The 18,066-nt window shown below is 35.8% G+C and overlaps 1 protein-coding gene across 1 annotated transcript; it reads right to left on the bottom strand.

The window, feature by feature from the left end:
• Positions 1-8,061: 8,061 nt before the first annotated feature.
• On the bottom strand, positions 8,062-10,526 carry LOC140817962 (uncharacterized). Its single transcript, XM_073177756.1, has 3 exons — positions 9,232-10,526; positions 8,415-9,152; positions 8,062-8,145 (listed from the first exon to the last, which is right to left on the bottom strand). Exons 1-3 carry the CDS (start codon positions 9,847-9,849, stop codon positions 8,062-8,064), a joined length of 1,440 nt encoding a protein of 479 aa, XP_073033857.1. The 5' UTR covers positions 9,850-10,526.
• Positions 10,527-18,066: the final 7,540 nt, after the last annotated feature.

Below are 18,066 nucleotides of genomic sequence, written 5' to 3' on the forward strand. Positions count from 1 at the left end.
CCATTGGAATTGTTGTGCTTCATTTGTTGAGTATTTGAATTTAGCTGCTTGAATCGCTATGCCTCCTCGCCGACACACTGGTAAGTGCGCCCGAGGCAGTGCCTCCTCATCCTCTGGGTCCACCACGTTGCAATTTGATGCTTTAAGGTTCACATGCCGAGAAAATTTCGAGTGGTACTCGGCGCTTCGTGAAAACTCCGTCATTGTGGAACGTTCTATTCATCCACAGATTGACCACGAGGTGCCACTACGGGCAAAGTTTGATAAAATATGGATCTCTATATCATTAACAAGATGTTGAATTGATTGGGGTTCATTCCTCCTATTCTGGTGGCATCGATTATGATTTCACATATGCGATCAGTCGCCCACATTGATCCCACGAAGAATAGGACGCCATATGCCCTCTTTCCTATCATCATCTCTCGGATTTTGGCGGCCCACGGCGTCGATCTCACTGGTGAGACTTCCCTCCTGCCCACCTCTACACAGATGCTCACCGCTCATGCCATGCAGGGCATGTACTTCATTTTCAGACATGGTGCTTGGTACCGTAATCCAGGGAGTTGACATATCAGTCCCCATCCCCGCGACCCACCAGTGCGTCCCCCTACCATCGATGAGCGAGCCTGGGAAGATCGTGTGGAGGAAGAAGCGGCATTGGACGCCCGAGCTGGACCTCAAGCTAGTTTGCCCCCTTGACAGCGCGACCCGAGAGGTACACGTCAGGTTTTCTCGTCCTTATTTGATTGCATGGACGACATACGAACTCGATTGGTTTGCATCGAGCATCATTCCAGGATGCAGTCATTTTCAGACGATATCTTTGCACCACCTTGGGACGAATCTGCACTCGATGGCATGGAGGACTTGGAGCTGGGATCAGATGATGAGTAGTTATCTTTATTTTGTTAGGACTTGTGGAGGCTTTGATCAATTATCTCATTTGTTTCTTTTACATTTCATTCAGATGTTGTTCTTGCTCTTAGGGGACTTCTTATTATTTATGATTATTCTCGTTTGGATTTTGTTTAAGTGCTTGAGTGTTTCTCCTATTCCTTTTTACGTTTCCTTGTGCATTCAATGTCGTTCTTTTCAGGAATTGCTATGTTCTACCCCATTGTCACCACCTACTCGACATTTTTCCAGGGAAGTCTGTTTACTTTAACTGTCTTGTTAATACATGTTACATTGCTTTACACATAGGGCAGTGTCGATTTCAAAGTATGGGGGTGGGCCAGTTTTGTTAGATCGTTGCACAACACTTAACAACACATTTCACGTAGGATAAGACTATATCTAAAAAAATAAATCTTGTTTCACTTGATAACCGGATTAATTTGTTAGATTTTGAATCACCCGAAAAATCGTTTAATGACTAGTTTTGAATGAGAGGAGTCGTAATTGTAATGAGAGAGCCAGACATAAACCATTTCTGTATTGACATTTCATTCCACGCACATCGTCAGTCTTTGGCTCATTGAAAGTGAATTGGTGCAAGGTAAAAAAAACGAAATTCGAAGCAACCTATAACTCGTCTGATTAGCCCTCGAAGCGAAAATACGAACGATGGTGACTTAGGGATGATTTAGGCGATCTTTGGGCCTAACTGATACATCATTTATTGTCTCTAGTAACCCCTTTTGAGCCTGTTAAAAAATCGAATGGCGTGTGTCAATTACACACAATTAGCCCCAATCGTAGTTTATTCAATGTCTCACATCAACTACCTGAATTTTAGCTTATAAACTTTTATCCTACCCGTATGTTTGAGAGAAATAAACCCTTCGAGCGCCTTGAAATGTTTCAAAACTCACATGGGCGGAAAAGACATATTTAAAGGAGTTGTTGAACTACCTTTTAATGAAAAGAAGTGGATTTATTGATTAAAAAAATGTTATAAAGTGTATGGTATTGAAAACACCCGAAAAATCTGTGGGTGAAAGTTGAAGGACAATGAGAAAGGAAGGAGATGATAGAGCTCTAAAGCTGATAAAAATATAGTGAGTGGTGAAGAGTTGAAAGTTTAATGAATGCGCTGCAGGAATGTATTTATTTTCTCTCACTTTTGATTCTCATGCCCTTTATTGTAGCCGTGAGCCTTGGCCTTACGTTATAAGCTTAAAAAGACCTATTAACCAAGTCATCGTCTTACAACATTTAGTAGAGAGGGGTATGAAAGTCAAGCATATGGGGTGTTTCGGAAATAAATGAAAAATGAGGACCCTGAAACCAAGTAGCTGGTGATGAGCATTAGTTCTCACCTGCACACTACACACATCTCATTTTGTTGATCTTTACTGGGTAGTGTTTGAATCTTGATTTGTGATGAAAACTAATCTTGTGATATTCGAAGCATTATCTTTTGACCGGGAGTGAAGGAGTTTGACAAATTGAGAAGTTTTGATTGTATTACTTGAGTTATGAATCTAAGATATTTCTCATCTTTATTTCATGTTTGATTTGTTCGAGGACGAACAAAGGTTAAGTGTGGGGGAGTTGATAAGCACGGATTATATAGCGTTTTAGGAACTTTATTTTGTCGTATTCGTGCTTATCTGGCGTTTTTATTCCGAGTTTCGCGCTTAATTCGTTCTACTTTGGCTATTTGCATGTTTGACCAAAAGATGATAAAAGCTAAAGAAAAGAAAGAAAAGTCAAGCGTCGCAATGCCATGTCAAAAATACCCGGAAAAATAGCACAAGGAGAACACCCGGACCCATACACGAACCCCTTGTAAGGGTCCGTGCCTCAGAAGCCAAAGGAAGACTTTGACAGAGCCTACACGGACCCCCTGCCGGACCTGTACCCGGGGTCCGTGTCATCTATCCTCGAGAATGAGAAATCCAGTGTGTACACGGACCCCGAGACGGACCTCTACACAGGGTCCGTGTCTAGTGTTCCGGAAGAAATTTTGGGCAGAGTCTACACAGACCCCTTCCCTGATGCATGCATGGGGTCCGTGCCCTTGAGATCAGATTCAGATTTTGGCGAAGATTTGGAAAAAATACAAAAAGGAAAAACCTAAACTTTTACAGGGAATTTTTCGGCCGACTTGAGAGGGGAGAAAAGAAGAATTTTAGAAACTTTCGACGGCGGTGACGGTTTGTGAGAAACGAGAGCAAACCGCGCACTGTACACGCAAGATCCGCGCACCATCGCTGAGATTTTCTCTTCTCTTGTTTTCTTATTTTCATTCATGAATTCGAATATTAGATTTTCCTCTAGTCTTGAATTTATGGAGTAGTTTTTTCTTGTGATCGGGACCACGATAGGGACAAACTATTGATTATGTTCGTTCATTGAATTATTTGATTTACGAATTAATTTTATGTTATTGATTAATGTTTGCATAATTTTCGTGCTTTTAATTTGGCCAATTATTTGCATGTTTGTTGTTTGATCTTGACTCGAAAGAGAATAGATTGAATTTAGCTTCAAAAACATTAATCAATACACGGTTAAATCGACTAGAAATAGTATTCAGTTTCAATGTGCGATTTAGGCGACAACTGTGATTCTTTTGTTGAATAATACGTTTTTATTTAATTAAATTCAATTAGAAATAATTCGACTGTTAAATGAAAATAGGATTATAAATCTAGAAATAGATTTATAGTTAAATCAGAGAATTTCATTGTGACATCGAATAATCTGTGATTAATCAATTCCAATGCGTGACTATAATCAAAGTTTGGACCGTTGTGTGTTCCCGATCATTTTATCAAATTTGAAAATATCCCAAGTTTCAACTGGTTCTGCAATTCGAACGTAGTTAATAATTTAGAATAATTTAATTTAATTAACTAGATTAAATTATCATCAAATCACTTATTATTGTTTGTCTAGATTAAATCGAGTAATTTAAATCTTAGTACTTAAAAAATTAGTCTCAATGAGATCGATACTTGGACTTGTCGTCCATTTACTATAACTTAACCTAGTCCGCTTGCTAGAATTATTCCCAACCAAAATCGTCGGTCAACGCTCAATAAAACATCAACAAAAATTACTACCTACTTCAGCGTACAAAACTTTGTTCCATCCTTTGATCATCGTGACTTTCAAAGAGAAGCTGTGACCTACCCTTTCTGTTGCAGCAGCCATGTTGGTAGTTGAAGAAATAAAGAAATCCCGGATTAAAATCAGCAATGATAATTTGAATAACTCAATAAATTTTTATAGGTTTAATTTAATTTATGTATCTGAAAAATGTATCGATAAATGAGATTATTCTATGCTAATCTCACTACAAAAAAACGGACAGCATAGCGACGGTTTTAATAAAACCGTCGCTAATATAGCGACGTTTTTCAATTAACCGTCGCTATATAGCGACGGTATTTAATAAACCGTTGCTTGTTTCAAATAGCGACGGTTTTTTCGAATAACGGTCGCTAAAAGAGCGACGGTTTTAAATAAACCGTCGCAATTTAGCGACCGGTTTTCACAAACCGTCGCTCATATTGCGACTGTTTCCAAAAACCGTCGTTATTTAAAGCAACGGTCTTTTTACCCGTCGCCATTAATAAAAATGGAGACGGTTTTACGAAACAGTCGCAATATTATAACGACGGTTCTAGTTAGACCGTCGCTTTAAAATAGCGACGGTTTGGAGTAAATGGTCGCTAAATAGAATAAGCAACGGTTTTTAAAAACATAGTCGCTATTATAACGACAGTTTCTTTACACCCGTCGTCATTATAGCGACGGGTTTAAGACAACCGTCGCCTATTTACATCGGCGACGGTTTAGAAATAACCGTCGCCGATCGTTTGGCGACGGTTTTCTAACAGTCGCTATAAAGCGAGGGTTTTATTCATATCCGTCGCTATATAGCGACTGTTCCTAAATAACCCGTCGCTATGTTTGTATATAATCAGCCCTCCCGAACATTTCTTACACGATTTCATCTCTGTTTCGTTTTTTTTTCGAACTCTATCAATTTTTTTTCTGTTTCGATTTTTTTATTGCGTACTTAACATTTTTTTCGTATTTATGTTGTAGATTTGATTGTCGATGCGATCTTCCAACGCTACGTGGGAGCTGCAAATCTTCGCACAAATCAGGTTTTAATTTACTATATATAAATACCGTTGTTTATATATTAATTTACTGTAAATACCGTTTATATATTCGCACAAATCTTCACACAAATCTTCGCAGAAATCTTCGCAGAATCTTCGCACAAATCTTCGCACCCCGTTTATATTTTGATTTTTGCGATAAATCCCGCCGCTTTTAATGCGGCGGGATTTTTTAAAAAACCTCCGAACAAAATAGCGACGGTTGTTAAAAGACCGTCGCTTCAGATAGCGACGGTCTTTTTATTTAGTCCGTCGCTTCATATAGCGACGGTATTTAATGTCCGTCGCTTATAATGGCGACGGTTTTTAGAATAACCGTCGCTAATATAGCGACGGTCTTCTTCAAGAAACCGTCGCTAATATAAGCGACGGGGAGCCAAACCGTCGTCTTTGGAAGACGACGGGGCCCCTGGTCACGTTTAACAAAACCGTCGTCTTTACCGTCGCTAGGCCTAATTAGCGACGGTTTGACCGTCGCTAATGGCCGAATTTTTTTGTAGTATTTCTCTCCCGGTCAGATGTTACTTATTTGATCATCAGCGTGTATGTCAACTTTCACAAAATGTGAGAAACTCACACAATCTAGTGATATTAGAATAGATAGAGAAACACTCAGTAGACTAACCTCGGTAAATGAATCATCATTGAAATGTTACATAAACATATTAGTGGTAAATGAAATAAAGAAAAATTATTGAATGGTTACATGAATACTAACATTAATTTTACTCGGTTTCACGACTCCAACAACACAAATAATGGAATTCGATGATCTTAATACCATAGACTTTCCATCTTCGTTTGATTTATGAGAATAATAGATTACCGCGCGCCTACTTTCTTGCATCGAGGATCTGCTTGATAAGAACTGAATGTAAATCTCATGCCTTTTAATTTTTAAATTCAATTTGATTAATTACTTTCCGTTTCTAATACTTTAATATTTACACTTAATAATTAATAGTTAACATGGGAAAATACAATTTTTTTTGTATTCTAACCCATTCTATTTTGGGTTGGTCAACTAAATTTTCAATGTTTGTTTGATACACTAATTTTTAATATTTCAACTATTTTGTTCCAATTATTGATATGATATCAAAAATATGTCGATGTTATATCTAAAATTGTTGAATTTTCTGATATCACATAAGCAAATGAATTAAAATATCCAAAAATTAAAATCTAGTGTATAAAAATTAAAATTTGAAAAGTTAATGAATCAAAATATAAAATTGGACAAGTCAGTAGACCAAAAAATTATTTTTTATTGATATTAAGATTAATATATGTATGTATGTGTAGGTAAATTTTAAGTGTCATTTTTTCTTATTTCTTTTTGGAAAGGAGCGCCATTTCTAATTAAATAATGACTTGGGTTTATATAGATCATTATCAATATTTGTATTTTCATTTTCTCCTAATTGTTAACAAAATTTATTTGAATTTCTTTATTTATTTCATGGCACGTTTATTTCTTTTTCTTTTTTTTCTAAAAGGGGAATTCGTATATTAATTTTAAAACAATTAAATTGTAAGCCATTATATTGATTTTCATAATAAACCCGATATTGCAAATAAGATTATAAGATTTTTAATATGCTATAATCTAATTAAAAAATGAAGCTATTAGAAGATTTTGAATAGTTTGCTTTAAGAAGCTCTTGATTTTTTTAAAAAGGTTCAGTAATTTTTTTATAAATTTATATTATTTGTAAATTGTAAATTTTACAAAGAGCATGACTTCTTGATATGATACGGGTCGACAAGGTTTAATTTTGAGTGAAAATAATATTTTTGCATAATAAATAATATTTTTTTATAAGCAAGTCAATATGTCTAATAGAAATAATACTTTTTTATAAGCGAGTAAATATGTCTAATAGAAATTTGTGTAATTTACAAATTTGATTAAAATACAATATATAATTCCCTATTTATTACATGACCGTGTTGCTCATTAATTTTTAACTACTACAATATTGGCATACAAGTTGACAGCTGTGCGTGCTGCATCAAATAATATAAATATTTTTATAATAATAATATCTTTTAAAAGAGTATTATATATCAGTCGATAATTCATTTTGTAAGCTGACTTTTACCACTAAAATTTTAAATTCTTAAAAAATATTAACTTATTTATTCCCTAAAAGTAAAGATTATAATTTTTAAGGCAAAAATTTGTGTTAGACGGTCTCAAAGGTACTCGTCAGACCTGATCGCCCAATTCTAGGTTAACATCTTCATTTCTGAAGTCATCTACTATATATGAAATTTTTATCGTTTATGTATTTATTACACTAAACTAAATGGCAAATAGTACGCATAATCAAAGGCAAACATCAGTACCTAAATGTTCCAAGACTAATGTGCTTGAAAATTCTGATCAGGAAAAAAAATTAAACCAAATTTCGATTATATGAGAATAATGCATGCAACACTTGTCTTGCTTAAAGTTGTCGAAATGAATTATGTACGCCACATTAACATTCCCCGTCCCGCAAAACAAGTGCGGTTATGTTGGAAATTTCCCGGCCCACCCCACTGAAAGTTCTGTTCCTACAGTGTGAGAATGATGAAGGTGAATGTTATGTCAATCAGTATGTAGGTGTTGTGCGAGGGTGTTGTAACACCCACGACAACATGCAGCGGAAGTTACAGTTTAACAAATTAACACACAACTTGAATTATACTAATACGAGAGACGAGATATAAATTATGCACAACTATCAAATACTTGTGCGGTGCTTCAGGGCAAAATAATTCACTAGAAAAACTTGTAAGTTTACAAAAACCAATACTAGTGAAAGAATCAAACAACTCCCTTACAAAGGCGAGCAACAAACTGCATTCTAAACCTCTCACAAACCGTATAGCCAAAATACATAGGATACATCAACTGAGAAATGAAAAGTCTTCAAAAATCAACACACTAATTAAAACAATAATTAGGTGTTGTCTTCGGCTATTGTTAGTATTTCACAGCAACACTTTTGCAACGACACAGGCTTGCTGCGAGAGTTGATGTAAGAGAGGCCTTCAGTATGCTTAAAGCCTGCAACAAAATGAATCCATTTAAATGTCGTGAGAGCGGCGAACTTGCATTAAAGAAGACTGTTCAAAAGCTAATAACTTACCTCATTGATACCAATGTCAAGCTCCTGTTCGTCGACATCTGACAGAGGTGATCAGAAAAAATGAATCCATTTAAATGTCGTATTTAACCTAGACCTCATTGATACCAATGTCAAAATGAATCCATTTAAATGTCGTGAGAGCGGCGAACTTGCCGTAAAGAAGACTGTTCAAAAGCTAATAACTTACCTCATCGATACCAATGTCAAGCTCCTGTTCGTCGACATCTGATATAGGGATATTCATCTCTTTGAGAGTTGAAACGATGAAGTTCGACGATGGGGTTGTCACTTTCAAATCATCAGTCACCATAAACGTAGCTGGACCTTTGACAAAACTGTCTTGCCCTTTTGGGTGTATCATTTTCATTTCAGTATGCCCAAGAGCAGAGATACTAGGCACGAATAATTCTAAGTAACCATTCTTGAATCGTTTACATATTACAGGAGGATTTTGTTGGCTAAGAGGGAAAATCTGGTGATTGGAAAGGTGGTATGGAGGAATTTGGGGTTCCAGTAATTTAGTGTTCGTCTCTTTTGACTTCATATACATTCCTACTTCCAAATTAGATATGCTCCTGTATAAATTATTTATGCTCCAAAGATATGAAGCATTATTGCCCAAGAGAAACAAAACCCTCCCCAATGGAATGGTGAGAAAACTAAAAAGAAAATCAACGAAGTCTTCGCTGCTTTGAGCCAACAGAATCATATTAGTCGATTTTTGCACGAGGACTTTCACGGTGATCTTCTTAGAATCCGAGCTAATGTTTTCGCTATTCTGAGCATGAGGGAAAGCATTTGATTCATATTTTGCCGATACAGGGTGCTTTCCTTTATCGAGAGTCGCAGCTGCTGATGTCTTACAAAGAATGATATCTGTTATTGGAGTCTCGGAAACTAATGATCCCTCGAGCAGTTTCATTATCTGATGAAAACAAAGAATTAAATTTCGGAAACCAAATTGGTAGGAGAAATACTAGCAAGTCGATATAACAAAGATTAACCTCTTCCAACCCGAAACGCATAGTTTTTTCCTCGAGAACGCGTGTGTGTTCGATACCATTTAGTTTCAAAATTCGGAGGAGCGATGCTGATGTATTAGTCATAATACACAAATCATCAGTTAAAAGAAAGGATGCTCTATGCATAGTAAAGGCACTTTGTTCTCCACTTCCGGCTACAACTTCAACATCTGTCCTGGTCATTGTATTTCTTGAAGTTGAACAGGGGCACTGCACGTTAGCATACATGCTCACACACGTCCAATTCCCACACATAAAGTACTTGATCGGGGGAGTATCGTCAATCTGGAGTTTTAGTCTCCTACATTCAATTGCAGATGAATTTCTTTGATGAAACAGCATTTCTCGACCCTCCTCTGTCCAGAAATGACCACTGTCCAACCGTAGAAAACCCAAAAACAAAGAGCGCAAACTTCCCACCGTTGATGCGTATTTTCGGCCGTTAAAGAGGAGGAGTCGCATTATTTTTCCCAGGGGTAATGTTAGGAAACTGAATAAAACATCCGCAAAATCGCTATCCACTTCAGCATATATAACTTTGTTGCTTTCTTTCATCATCATGACTTTAAGAGAGAAATGAACTTCCTCTGCCTCAGCCATGGCCGTAGTTGAAGAAAATCAAGAAACTGTGGACTAAGATCAATGATGATGACAATATTTCTGATAATTTATTTTATAGTACGGTAGAATATTATTGGTAAACGAATCATTATTTAATTCATACATGAATACTAACATTAAAATTTACTCGGTTACACAACCAAGAGTCCAACAACACAAAAATTGGTCCTATGAGGTTCCTTGATTTTAATACAGACTTTTCACCTTCATTTGCAAGTGCCGTTTCAGCTTTTCGTCCATAAGACCTCACTAGTAACTCCACAACAACTGTAGGTTCAAATGGATAAGTATACCATTTATTGGTCTCGAACTAAAAACTAATGGGGACATATATAACTTCCAAGAAAAGTAGATCTGCTTGATAACAACATCCCAATAGAAGTACACCATAGAATGATAGAATTTGGGGAAAAAATTGCAATGGCCAACTAATTTGATGAACTTAAACTTCAAACATGGCACTATGAACGATAGAATCAAGTTTTAATCCAAACTAAATGCTACTTTTGTTAAAGGGACAGACAAAGTATAACCAGAAAACATCTGTATTTAAATCCTTTTGTGGCATAAATTCAAGAAAATATAGCATTTCACTAGGTTTTTAGCATTAGATGACTCGGATGGGTACAAATATGGTGTACCAGTTATCATGCCTATTGTTTCGAAACAGATTCAATGGATTTAGAGGAAAAATTACACGTGTGGAATCAAATCATAATGGAGATATGCCACTGACAAAGAAAGTACTCGATTCACTCAAAGCAAATGAGAAAATCCCTTGATTTCATAGTTCCTTAAAAAGGAAAAATAATTTTGGAGTCGAAGATATAATTTATTTTTGAAATAATATTTTCTTTAAATTTAACTTCGTTATCGATAAGATTCTATGGGATATTAAATTAATGATTTTGCAATTCTAGATATGATATTTATGATAATTATGTTTATGATAAGATATTATTATTTAAAAAGAGGTTGTTTATAATAAAATTCTTGATTTCCATATCTTGTAATATTCTTTGTGAAGGTAAACTCTAGGAGATGAGGAGAATTATAAATAAGAGAAGCAAGCCAAAAGAAAAAGAGCTTTGATCATTGCTCCTTCGATATGTGTGCTCATGTGACTTTTGACTCTTCAATGGAAGTTTTCGTGGCTGCTTATTGATGCACTTTTGTACATCGTGAATTTCGGAGAAAATAATTCCCAAAGACGTTGCTATTTCGAAGAGTGATGTTTCACGTGTTGCCATGATTGTTGGATACATCTACAGACAACACACATGCAAGTGTTGGCTGAAGACCACGTTTTGTTGCTCTAGTTTTTGGCATCACGTTTTTTCTTTCTTGAATATCTTTTAGTGTTGGTAGTTGTTTTAGAAAGCAGTTTAATTTCTCAACTTATTGAAAAAATGGATTTTCATTAAAATCACTAGTGATTGATTTTTGTAAACTGTAAGTCGTTTTTTACTGATTATTTTTGTTCTGAGGCACCGATAGTTGTGCAAAATTTATTCATTCCCATCGTATTTACATAAAGACAATCTGTGTTACAAACCTTTAAATTCTGCTGCATGTCTGAAATGTTGTAACATTTCACATAACACCTAATTCTGATAAACACAAATTTACGGTCATATACGATATTACTCGTTTCACTGTAAAAAAAAAATATATATATACCACATACCTAATAAGTGGTATCAGAGCCTACTCTTGATATACTAAGTGATGATTCTGGTTAATTTGTTTGATAGATAATGGACGCATCACTTGCAAATGCAGCACTACCACCACCAGTATTAGATGGTTCTAACTACAGTATATGGAATGTCAAAATCAGATTTTATATAAAATCCATAGATGAAAGGGCATGACAACGCGTTATCAGTGGTTGGACTCCACAGAAGAGGGTAGACGAAGATGGTGATAGCCTGATAAAACCGGAAAGTGATTGGACTGCCGATGAAATGCAGGTTTCGAATTACAACTCAAAGGCATTGGATGCAATCTTTTCTTTAGTCGACATGAATATGCTCAGTTTAATTACAAACTGTATTTCTGCCAATGATACATGGGATACTCTCCAAAGATATTGTGAAGGTTTGGAAAGTCTGTGACGAACTAGGTTGAGGATGTTGTCTTCAAAATTTGAAAACTTGAGGATGGAAGAAACAAAAACTATTCTTGATTATGATCGTCGCCTAAGGAAAATTGCTAATCAAGAGGTCAGTCTCGGGGACCCCATCTTGAATGAGTGTCTAGTTAGCAAGGTACTCCGATATTTATCCGAAAGGTTCAACATAAAAATATGTGCAATTGTTGAGGCTAAGGATACAACTCAGATAGCTTTGGAGGATTTGATAAGTTCACTTCGTACCTTCGAAATGAACATGGACATGCAGAAAAAGGACAAGGGCAAAACTATTTCATTCCAAGTTTCTAATGATTCGTATAATGATCTTCTTCAACTATCTCAAGAGGTTATTGAATAGGACCTTTGTGAGGATTCTATTTCCTACATCGCATAGAAACTTATGGATTATTAGAAGAGAATCAGAGACAAAAAGAAGGCTGGACAACAATCAAAGTTTCCTAGTCTACCAGCCCCTGAAAAATAACATAAGATTCCTGCCCAAGGCCAGTTTCGACCAAGAAATGAAGGTAAAGGTCAGCTTAATCTGAAGAAGTATGATTCAATAAAATGTAGAAAATGCAATGGATTTGGATATTATGCCAATGAATGTGCAAATAGAACTAGCAAGAATAAAGGGTACAATGTTTCTATAAGCGATAAGGAATATGATGAGGAGGAAGAATACAATGAAGCAAACAATCAAATCTCCATGACTGTATTTTTGGTAGAAAGACATTGGCTGCAAGTGAATCCTTTTGATGTTGCCTTATGTGTCGCCACACCTGGGCGCAACACGTGATTAAATTCTACAACTTCTGGAAACTTAAGTGCAGATGATGATTTGGAAGCTGATAATGATTAAATCACTCTTGAGTGTGTACAGAAGCTTTATGAAGAGTTGTATGCTGATTGGATTAAAAGAAATAAGCTTAACACAACTCTCATGAAGGAGAACACTGAGCTAAAAACTGCGGTTGCCAACAAGTAATCCTGAGCAAAAAGAATTTGGAACTATGTAAGATCAAGAATGAGCTTCAAAAGGCGGCTGATACATTGACCAAGTTCCATTCAAGCACATTTAAGCTTGAATCCATACTTTTGATTGGAAGAGATGACAAGAAGAGTTTAGGTTTCAAAGACAATATATTTGAAATTTGTGAATCATCAAAATCAACTGTTTTATGAAAGGAAAAGATGATTCTTCTAAACAGTCAGAATCCACATTGTCGAGTAAAATTCCTCCACCAAAAAGACAACATGCTGCATCTATTCCAAAGCAAAGAAAACGCAAGTTTGGGTCATTAATTTTTTAAGCTTGGACATATCAGGCCCTACCATTTTAACCAGGGAGGACTGCATGAATACAAAGGCGAATTGGATGTTGCCATGAATGTTTCCCAACACTTGCCGCAACACCTCCAACCGTCGACCTACAGTAAGACAAATTTGAGTACTAAAGGTAAAAACTCACTATAATGTTGTCTGTAAATCATTAGAAGCTAACAGTTCAGGCCACTGGTACTTTGTTAGTGGAAGCTCACGTCATATGACAGGATCACGAGAACATCTCTCTCATTATGTTGAACAAAAAGGTGGCAAAGTAACCTATGAAGGGGGAGCTAAAGGAAAGATTGTTGGAAAGAAAACATTGAATGTCGAAGGACTACCAAAGCTTCATAATGTGCTTCATGTCGAATGATTAAATACAAATTTGATAACCATAAGCCAATTTTGTGATGATAATTTACATATCAAGTTTGATAAACATACTTGTGAGGTTTTTGATGAAACTGACATGTGCATTATGACATGAACAAGGTCTTCGGACAATTGCTATCAAATAGGTGAAGAACTGACATGCAAACATACACAAATCAGCGAACTTGATCTTTGGCATCAAAAACTCGGGCATGTGAATTTCAAAACACTAAAGAACTTGTGTAAGTACGATGCAGTACGATGTAAGCCTAATCTATCATTTGGTGAATCATATGTTTGTTGAGATTTTCAAAAGGGTAAGCTAACTCGCATGTCACACCCCGTGTTGCCACACTTTGGGACAACATGTTGTCTCGAGTTACTACACATAGACCTTATGGGGCCTACGGAAGTGGAAAGCCTTGGAGGTAAAAAGTATTATTTTGTGTGTACCGATGAAGGATCAGGAATGATCATGGTAAGGAATTTGAAAACTCGTTATTCTCATCTCTTTGTGACAGAAAAGGAATTTCACATGAGTACTCGGCTCCAAAACCACACAACAAAATAGCATAGCAGAACGTAAGAACATAATATTACAAGAAATGGCTAGGATGATTCTAGATTTGAAGAACGTTTCAAAGTGTTTTTTAGCAGAATCCCTTAACACTGTATGCCATATTTCGAACATGGTGTATTTGAGAAGTGGTTCAACCATTACATCTTATGAGATAATCATGAGAAAGAAGCTTAACCTTAAATATTTTCATGTTTTTGGTTGTGTTTGGTATACTTTGAATGATAGTGATCAACTTGCAAAATTTGATTCGAAAAATGATAAGTGTTTATTTGTAGGAGATGCCACGAATAGTCGTGCATTTCGTATGTTCGACCTAAGAACAAGGATTGTCATTGAATCAATTAATGTTGTCTTTCATAACTATACAGATCTCAAAAAGAAAACAACTGAAGATGATGTGGAAGATCTTCTGAAAATTCCAATCTTACTGGAAAATGCAGGTATCGCCCCAGATGTTATCACACCTAGCACAACACGTGACATTGAAGTCATTGAACTAGAGGGTGAAATACACAATGATGATGATGCAGTAGATAATGGACAGAACATTCCGACCAAAATTTAGAAAAACCATTCGTCATCTCAATAATTAGAAATGTGCATGGAGAAGTTAAAACTCGAAAGAAAGAGAAGATCGATTATCGCAAGATGGTTGGACTAGTGTGCATAAGCTCCATGTACTCACAGGTCAGATTTTCATGTTTTATTTCTAACTTTGAACCCAAGAATGTCGATGAAGATTTGAAAGATGAGTTTTGGAGCAATGCAATGCATGATGATATTGAACAATTTGTTCGAAATGATGTGTGGCATCTAGTTCCACCACCTGACTATGGAAATATAATTGGTACAAAATGGATTTTCAAAAATAAAACTGATGAGTCGGGATAAATCATTCGTAACAAAAGCAAGATTATTTGCTCAAGAGTACACACAGGTTGAAGGTGTTGATTTTGATGTGAACTTTTATCATGTTGCTCGTATTGAGTCAGCTCGACTATTACTAAAAATTGCATGATAAATGAAAATAAAAAATTTTCAAATGGATGTCAAAAGTGCATTTTTGAATGGCATTTTGTGTGATGAATTCTACGTAAGACAACCTAAAATCTTTGAGGATCCACATCATTTGGACCATGTCTACAAATTGAAAAAGACACTCTATGGTTTGAAGCAAGCACCACGTGCTTGGTATGGAAGACTGACCGAGTATCTACTTGAAATTGGCTTTAAACAAGGTGAGGTAGACAAAACTCTTTTTATTCAAAAGTCTAAAGGTGAAATCCTTATCTGCCAAGTCTATGTTGATGACATAATTTTTGGTACATCTTCTAAAAAACATGTTGATGATTTTGCTGAATGTATGTCATCTAGTTTTAAAATGAGCATGGTTGTTGGGTTGATCTTTTTTCTTGGTTTGCAAATTAAACAAATTCATGATGACATTTTTCTGTGTCAAAGTAAGTATGCCAAAAATATAATTAATAAATTTGTAAATGAAAACATCAAACACATAAAGACACCTATAGGCTCGAGTGAAAATTATGCAAGATGATGCTGGCGAAAATGTTGACAACACTTTATATCGTAGCATCATAGGAAGCCTCCTGTATTTGACGGCCAGTCGACCTGACACCATGTTTAGTGTATGCTTTTGTGCTAGATGCCAAGCCAATCTTAAAATTTCTTACTTAAAAGTTGTTAAGCGTATTCTACGTTACATAGCAAGAACAATTGATTTAGGATTATGGTACAAGAAACTAACTCTAATTTGGTAGGTTTTTCTGATGCTGATTGGGCTGGTGATCTGGATGATAGAAAGAGTACATCTGGAATTTGTTTTTATCTCAAAAATAATTTAATCTCGTGGCATAGTAGGAAAAAAAAATTGTTTTTTACTTTCAACTGCTGAATCTGAATATGTGGCAGTTGGAAGTTGTTGCTCTCAGCTCGTGTGGATAAACCAAATGATAGAAGACTATGGACTTTAGAGTAAAACCTTGATTGTGTACTGTGATAATTCTAGCGCAATTTTCATATCAAAAAATCCAGTACAACACTCTCAAACAAAACACATTGACTTCCGACATTATTTTATTCGAGATTTAGCAGAGAAATGGTTGATTCGAATGGAATTTTTTGGTACAAATAACCAACTGGCTGACATATTCACAAAAGCGTTGGATTTTTAGAGATTTCCAACCTTAGAAAGTCTCTCAACATGTGTTCTGCCTAAACCATCATAGATGTTTTCTCAGATGTTACAACATCTTGGACAACACCTAACATGCATCTGCATCCTTAGGACTTAGGCATTTTGCATTTCATTTGTACAGTGATATGATGTGTTGGAACAATGTTGCATAATCTTCTGTTGCACTTACAATTTCTTGTTCTATTTAAGTTAACACATTTGGACATGATCAATACTATGATTAAATCACAAAGTAGTCGAAGGATGATCATATACTTCATGACTTTGTCCCATGTGAAAGGTGATTTGAGAAGATTGAGTAAACAGAAAAATAAATTATTTATATGTTATGTGTCAGAAGAAAATATTGAAAAAATCTACCTAAAAGAGTCCAATCAAGAACGTTCTTTTAGTGTGAGAGCTACCTTTTTCTGAATTTGATACAGAAGTTAAAATAGAAGAAATTGGAAAAAGATATCTAAGGAGTCCTAAAGAAGACCGTTCTTCTAGGGTGGGAGCTACCACTTCTATGGTTAGAAAGTTAATAAGCCTCTAAGTGTGCAGAATAATCAAAATTAATTTTTGAAATTGGACGTGTTGTCAGAAGATATTGCCAACACTTGTGAAAACACTTCATCTGTGAACATATCTCATACTTGTTTTCACGTTTTTATTTCTGTTACACTCTATTTCTAGACATCAATATGTCACGTATAAACACAATATTGCGAATATTGTTTCGTCATGAGGGGTTGAGTATTCCAACAGAGAATATTCGACGAAAATCCAGATTTTCCTAGAAATCCAATATTGTGATATTTGATGGTTCAATGTTGTTAAATCGATGTGGGTGTTAATCCTGAAAATTATTTTTAAAAGATATTAGGCACAATTATCTCGGTAGTTTTGGGAAGCACTTACGGTAGTTTTGGGAAGCACTTACGGCTGAAAATATTTTACCCATTAAATTTTTTTCCATTAGATTGAGCTTGCCTGACTATTTCTTTAATCCACATCGTTTCACCTCACATTATCTGCATAATTCCTTCCGCAAGATTTCGTGATTTCTCTCTGTGGGATTTCTCCCCACTCTTTGAAATTTTCTTGTTTTTTTCTCCCTTACTCGCAATTCAATTTGTATAAATGGCAAGAAGTGGATACGGCCCACTCGACATTAGAACGGAAATGGGATACATGGAAGAAGTTACCCCTGCTCCCACAACATCTCCCACAAACATCCATTGCTGATCCTAAAAACACTTCGGGGGATGACTCGGAAGTTGCATATTATGAATTTGTGGCTCAGAAGAAAGTAGCATCGGGAAAGATGAGCAGCCCTTTGTCTGATGAAGCTACAGAATCTTATGAGAATGCCACCACTGTTCCTCCACTAGAGACTATCCAGCCTGATGAGGATGAATTTCTTTGGCCCAGTTCATGGCCACTTTAAAATATGACAAGTCTGTTGTGGGGACCCGGACGCTAATCATGCTCTTAATCGTTATTGGGACTAAATCAATTATAATAACCAGGGTCTAAATTTTTTTTTTAAAATGCGGAAGGTAATGGAATCAAACTCCTATACATATC

Source organism: Primulina eburnea, chromosome 17, assembly GCF_022965805.1.
Source record: "Primulina eburnea isolate SZY01 chromosome 17, ASM2296580v1, whole genome shotgun sequence".
NCBI lineage: Eukaryota > Viridiplantae > Streptophyta > Magnoliopsida > Lamiales > Gesneriaceae > Primulina > Primulina eburnea.

Bases quoted from the DNA above. Each gene is read 5' to 3' on its own strand.
- LOC140817962 (XM_073177756.1), bottom strand. From the start codon at position 9,849: ATGGCTGAGGCAGAGGAAGTTCATTTCTCTCTTAAAGTCATGATGATG. The intron at 9,153-9,231 runs GTTAATCTTTGT...TGTTTTCATCAG, and splicing joins TGCGTTTCGGGTTGGAAGAG to ATAATGAAACTGCTCGAGGG. The intron at 8,146-8,414 runs GTAAGTTATTAG...ATTTTGTTGCAG, and splicing joins TTGACATTGGTATCGATGAG to GCTTTAAGCATACTGAAGGC.